Source organism: Vigna unguiculata, chromosome 9 (assembly GCF_004118075.2).
Source record: "Vigna unguiculata cultivar IT97K-499-35 chromosome 9, ASM411807v1, whole genome shotgun sequence".
Lineage (NCBI taxonomy): Eukaryota > Viridiplantae > Streptophyta > Magnoliopsida > Fabales > Fabaceae > Vigna > Vigna unguiculata.
In genome coordinates this window covers 10884429-10891501 of record NC_040287.1, presented here as the reverse complement: position 1 = coordinate 10891501, position 7073 = coordinate 10884429, and the positions used below count along the sequence as shown (strand labels likewise).

At 31.0% G+C, this 7073-nt stretch overlaps 1 protein-coding gene across 1 annotated transcript; it reads left to right on the top strand.

Moving 5' to 3' along the window:
• Positions 1-2810: 2810 nt before the first annotated feature.
• Positions 2811-4173, top strand: LOC114162745 (transcription factor bHLH162-like). Its single transcript, XM_028046709.1, has 3 exons — positions 2811-3108; positions 3456-3788; positions 3918-4173. Exons 1-3 carry the CDS (start codon positions 2962-2964, stop codon positions 4014-4016), a joined length of 579 nt encoding a protein of 192 aa, XP_027902510.1. The 5' UTR covers positions 2811-2961; the 3' UTR covers positions 4017-4173.
• The last annotated feature ends 2900 nt before the right edge of the window (positions 4174-7073 follow it).

The window sequence follows — 7073 nt, the reverse complement described above, 5'->3', positions numbered from 1 at the left end:
ATATGTAAAAGTAGTTATTGATTTAGTGACCAAAATATATTGGTCGTTAAATGTTTTTATTTTTTTTTTACTAATTTACCTATTAGCGACCGAAAAATGAGTCGCTATATTATGACTTTTGTGACCAAATTTGGTATCATATTTTTTTTATTTAATAAAATGTTTTTATGTTTGTCACCGAAAAAAGAGTTGCAAAATGTTTTATTTTGCGACCGAATTAGCTACAGAAATTTTGGTGACTAAATTGGTCTCCATAATAGAAGGTGACTAATGATTTTAGTGACGAATTAGCGACTAAAATTTTGGTTGCTATTTAGCGACCACTTTTCAATTCGGTCGCTGATGGGTTTGCCACCAGGGTTTTCGCAACTACATATTTTCGGTCGCTATTTCGGTCGCTAAAGGATTTGCGACTGATTTTGAGCCTTTTAGCGACCAAAGTAGATGATTGCTAAAATGCTGTTTTTTAGTAGTGATGTAATTTTGATGAATTACATACCAAATATTCCATATGTAATTTACATACGAAAAAATTTGTAGATAATTGACCAATATACATATGTGTATATTACATACGGAATAATCTGTATGTAAATTATATACGAAAAAAATTTGTGTGTAATGTTAAAAACTACATTTTTTATTTCCACATATTTTTATATTTCTTGTCAATTGCAATGAAATTTCACCAACACCAGCTAGCAACATTTCATTTAACACAAATCCAAATTAATTATAAACAACATAAAATCCAAATCAAAGATATTAACATTATCCAAATCTAAGTTATAAACAAAATAAGTACAATCAATTTAGTCTAAAGTGCTAATATAGTTCTAATAAAAGTGTTAACCTAATATAATCTAATGTGGTTCAAAAATTTAATGTGAGCTTTTTCAGTCGAGCCACTATTCTCTTTTTCTTCGTGTCAATGTCATTTATATCAAATATTACCTCCACTGCCTGCCAGCTTTCTATCTCCGATTCTTCTAAGTTCTTTAAGCAAAGAAGTACACGAGATGGAATCACACTATCTTTTGTAATGTCCATCACCACCAATGTTTTTAAATTGTGAAAGTATTAACTTGAAAAGCAGCTTTGCTTATTTGATAACAATTAATACAAGAATTATAATTTTCCTTTTAAACATAGAATATGATGATTTAAATTGAACTTATCGTTATCAATGAACTTACAATTATCATTCTTAATCATAGTTAAAAAAGTCCTTTTTTTAACCAGTTTTACATAAAAACGATTAAACAACTATTATTAAATATCTATTTTAAATCAATATTAATCTCTATTTTAGGATAGCTATGTGAAAAGATTAAATATATTCCTAGAAATAATCTAACAATACTCTTTTCCATTAAAATACAAGATTGTTTTTTAGAAGTTCTCTTCTAAAATAAAACTCAATCTAATTTTTTTTTATTAAATTACCTTTTTAATCCTTGTATTTGTCAAGTAGTGTCAAATTGGTCCTCCAATTTTTTGTTTCAATTTGGTCCTTATTCTTTTAAAAATGATTCAATTTGGTATTTGCCGTTAGTTTGACCAAACAATGTTAAGGTCAACGCCACATGTCAATTTGTGTTTTTTTTTAAAATTTTTTATTTTTTACACATGTCACTGCAGATTTGTGCCACGTGTGAAAATGATTCAATTTTGTCTCTATATTTATTTTTAGTTTCAATTTAGTCTCAAATTTTGTAAAATTGGAACAATATTGTCTCTCCTTAAATTGAGACTCAATTTACATTTTTTATAAATCTTATGGTGATATTCTTACTAAAATTAACATTTTTATTAAATATTTCTAGAAATATTTTTAAATTAACTTTAAATTCTATACAAAACTTTAAACTTTGGTTTTATTTTGAACTTGAAATTTAGTTCCTAAACCTATGTGTGACAAGTTATTTGATTTTTAATCTTCACTAAATTTGTATAATATGGTACACTTGATGCCTTTATATATGATGACAAAATGGTTAATTATTGAAATTAGGTTTGTAGTTTAATTTTGTTTAATAATAAAACTAAAACCAAAACGTTTGTTTAAAAATATTTCTACAAATATTTAATACAAATGTCAACTTTAGTAAAAATGTCACCATAAGATTTATACCAAAAGTGAATTGAGTCTTAATTTAAGAAGGAACAATATTGCTTTATTTTTTAAAAAATGGGACTAAATGAAACTAAAAATAAATATATGGATAAAATTGAACCATTTTGACACATGTGACACAATCATGAAGTGACATATGTAAAAAATAAAAAATAAAATAAAAAATTCCAAAACTACAAATTTACACATGACGTTGACTTTAACACTGTTTGGTCAAAACTTACAGCAACATTCTTTTTTAAAAGAATAAGGACCAAAGTGAGAAAAAAAAAGTCGGAGAACCAATTTGACCTTACTTAACAAATAAAAAGACTAAAAGAGTAATTTAACCTATTTTTTTATTAATTACTTTTGTCAATAGATGTTAATGGTTGAAATTTTAGTTTTTCTAATTAAAGAAATGCAAACTCTCTCTGTCCCTTTGTTCTTTTTTCTTTCCATAACCTACTGAGTATATGTAAAAATTTACATTCAAATAAAGTGTAAAAACCATACAAACACACACAATTGGCTAAATAACTGTTCTCTTATTCATAAAAATAATTACAAAATGGGTGTAGCCTTGTTCCTCATGGTCCAGTCAATGAAGATGAAAACAGGTGTAGCGTCCCGACCGTGCATATAAACAATCTAGAATATTAGAATGCCACAGACCACACATTTTCTCTATATAAACCCCTCAATTTCTTGAACACTCCAATTGATCAATTTTTCTTCCTTCATCTTATCTTCACCACCCCACAGTTTATGCACACTCACTACTTTGCTCCCTAATCACTTCTCTTTCACACAACTTATATGAAAGAACCTCGCAATCGATCAAGATGAAGAAGAGATTAGCGAGCACCATCGATGATTCCACTAAACTTGATCGCAAAACCATCGAAAGAAACCGCAGAATCCACATGAAATCCCTCTGCCACCAGCTTGGTTCTCTTATTCCTCCCAACCTCAAACCACCCAAATCCAAGGTACCCATAGAATTTTCAAAAAACACTCATCTGTTCACTTTTTTCGCCACCCCTCTTGTTTGAACTCTCCACCCAGTTGTTCTTTCAATTGGGATAGTTAAAAGGCACTTTCTTTTTCAAAAAAACAACTTCTTTCTTTCTTCGTTTTTGTGTAAGAATTTGAAAATTAGCACTCATGTTTGATCCCACGCAATTCAGGATTCAAATGTGAAAATTGGGACATTAATCACCCACCACACATTTGAGTTGATGGGGTGCGAAAGAGGAGCTAAAATTTTCAAAATCACGTTCTAACTGTTTGATGAATTGCATCCTTAAAGTTTTAACGAAGTGTTGAATGTTTTCAGCTGATGTTAGGGCAGCAGGACCAGCTGGATCTTGCAGCAAGGTACATAAAACACATGAGAGAGAGAATAGAGAAATTGAAGAGGCAGAAGGAGCAAGCGATGTTGAACCAAAGCAGTGACAGAAAAATGTTGGATAAAAACGTTGACACCAAGTTGCCAATACTTGAGCTAAGGGACTTGGGTTCCGGCATCGAAGTGATGCTGGTGAGTGGGTTGAACAAGACATTCATGTTGTACGAAGTAATTAGCGTTCTCGAGGAAGAAGGTGCCGAAGTTGTCACCGCAAGCTTCTCAACTGTCGGCGACAAGTTATTTTACGTTGTTCACGCTCAGGTAAAATTATACATCATCAATTTTTAGAACATTTGACAACATTAAATTTTGTTTGTTCGGAAGTTAATAAGAATTCAATTATTAACTAATTTGATCCGTTGTTTTTTTTTTTTTCCTTTTGTGTGTCAGGTTAAAATATCAAGAGTTGGAGTGGAGACGACAAGGGTAAAGGATAGACTTCAAGAATTTATTGCCCCATTAGAAATTTGGCCGGAGGAAGACGTGTGAATCTTAACAGCTACTCTGTCCTTCACTATGTACTCTGTACTCCGTACTGCCCACAAATTATTAGTTTCAGACTCTGTGCCAATCATATTAATCTATATATTAGCTTTTCATAAAAAAATGAAAAAGAGATCAACTATATCTATTTGTTTCTTTTAAGTAAAAAAAAGAAGAAGGAACATATAATTTATCCTTTTATAATAAATTATGTTTCGATTTTAGATAATATTGTTATAATCAATTAATTATCTGAAAGAAAAAAACACATTCAAAAATTCATTTTGAATATTGAGACCTCAACTCTTTTAAGATTGTAAAAGTATTGAACTTATCGAAATAAGCTTTTGTTAATCAAATCAGTGTTCATTTCTTAGACTAGTTTTTATTTTTTTATTTTTTTCAATTAAAAGTTATGAAAATGAGGATTTCAATTTGTTTTAGAGTTATTATAAATAATATCATTAATATTAATTATCGCTATGGAATTTAAAATTTTGTCAAAAACTTAAAATATTTTCAAAAATATTAAAAAGATATAGTCTATTACAACTAGTAAAAGTATTAAAATATTGGACTGCATAGTCTTAATTGAGTTTTTATGTTAAAATAAGTAGAAAATTTGACAGGAGATGAATTAAAATTAAATGTTTACTCCATTACAAATTAAGATCGATTGTTTGGGAAATCCGTTGTAGAAAGTAGAAAATATGCAGATACTTAGGGGTCAAGAAAAAGACATGTCATGAATTAAAATATGCAGATAATTAATCGTAATGTTTAAAGAAAGTCACAGAGTTGAAATGAGTAATGCAATAATAATTAAAGCAAAGTAATGATTTTGAAGAAGAAGTGAACGTGCAAACGAAGCACATATTCACACGGCTTTTAGCAATTTACTGAAAAGGGAAATAAAGCATAATAATAATGCATTATTGTGATCTGTGTCGATCCGTTTCTGAAGCGTAATCCTTGGTTTTGAATTTTTTTTGCGCCGGCGGAGATGTTGCGGCAGAAGTGTATGAACTGAACCTAAATTTGGGACCTAATTCCATGTATGTGTGAACAAGGTCAGCATCATTATTTTGAAAAGACTTTGACAGTTTGTGAATGGATGGAAGGCATCCAGGCACAGTTTTAAAAGCAACACCACCATTTTATATGGAGATCTATTTTGACCAAGATTTTATATAAATAAATAAATATATTGCACCAAATTATTGGCTTAAAAAGTGTATTACTTTAGGAAACAAGCAATTTTTTACATAATTACATTTTCTTTTCGAATTAATTTTTGTGTTTATTTGTTCAGATGAATCTGTTGAATTGTGAGTATGTATTTGGAGTGATAGATTTGTAAGAAATTTAATATTTAATAACATATTTTAGTTATTATATATTAAAATAAAATTAATATATAATATTCATAAATTTTAAATAACAGTTAAATAATTCATTTAAATAATATATAAATGACCGTTTATAAATAAAGAAAAATTATATTTTAAAACTAATTAATACAAAATAATATATTCAAAATTAATATGTTAATATTTTAATCATGTTTCTTTTAATTTTTTTTTAATTTAAATTATAGTATAGTATAGTAGGTATGGGTATTCATGAGTACGGATACTATGAAACTTGTATCCGTCTCGTTAACATATGACTATAAAAAATACTCATACCCATTATTTGCATATATCTATTTATAATGTTCATTTCCTATCCGTTTCAGATTTTATCAACGGGTACCCACAGGTATGATTTTTTTTGACATCCCTAGCGGTGTGAATTGTAAAACCCTCTTTTATTCTGTCCTAATTTTTAAAGGGCTGTCCCTAATCTTATGGGCCTAAGGGCTGGCCCATAGGGTGTCCAAGGCCCCTAAGACAGCCAAACCACTCTCACTTTTGTCATTCTTGTAGAAACAGTACTCTCACACTCTCTTTTACCCCACAGAGGCTCTGTTAGGGTTTAGCCCCAATCTTGGTCAAGCTAGCTCTAAACTCAGCTCGTCTTCACTTCTTAAATCTGCCGGTCCCGTTGGTTTAAGAATCGAAGCCCGATATTAGCTCCTTTCCAAGTAAGGGAAGCTAGGATTTTTTTTTTTATGCTTTTATAAATAATGTGCCTGTTTTGGTTCTGTTGGGTGCTCTTGATGATTTGATGTGCTTTTGATGGTGTGAAAATAATTTATGTATTGTTTATGGATGGATTTTTTGCTTGGCATGCGTGAGAGCAGGTGAGATCTGCTATACTCGCCTAAGCGAGCTATTTTTCGCCCAAACGAGAAGCTCTCGCCTAAGCGAGAATGGCAGTAACTCGCCCCCCTTTGGTTTCGAGTGCTCGCCTGAGCGAAGGCCTCTCGCTTGAGCGAGATGGGCTAGCTTGAGCGAGAACTCGAAGTGCTCACTGTTTTCAATCTCGCTTAAGCGAAAGCTTTTCGCTTGAGCGAGAGACCCATGTCGCTTGAGCAAGAGCTCCTTAGCTTGAGCGAGATTGACGGCAGAGTTGTTTAAATACTTGTATGCTCCCATGATTGATTTGTTTACCCTTTTAAAGCATGAAAATATGATGCCAACGTTTTATGCAACGGGTTTGTGTTTTCTTTAGTTTTTGTTGTTTGGGATTTTGTGTTCTTACATGTTAAAACCAGTGAAAAGCTGCTAGTTTAGCTTAAGCGAGAGATTTTAGCTTAAGCGAGATTAGTCTAGCTTAAGCAAGAATTTCTAGCTTAAGCGAGACCAGTCTAGCGTAAGCGAGACCAGTCTAGCGTAAGCGAGAATAGTCTAGCGTAAGCGAGACCAGTCTAGCTTAAGCGAGAATTTCTACAGAATTTTAATTCCTTACTTTAACTTGAACTTATGGATTGATTCAATTACTTTTAAAAGCATGAATTGGGTGAATGGCTATGAGTAGAATGGTTTATGGTATGTGATTGATAAGTTTAACATGTCCTTGGCATGTGGCATGTATGAGATGGTTGGTAATTAAAGTAGCATGGTATTGGTATGAGATGAAATTCTATATTCATGGTTTGGGAAGGATGAGTTGGTATTG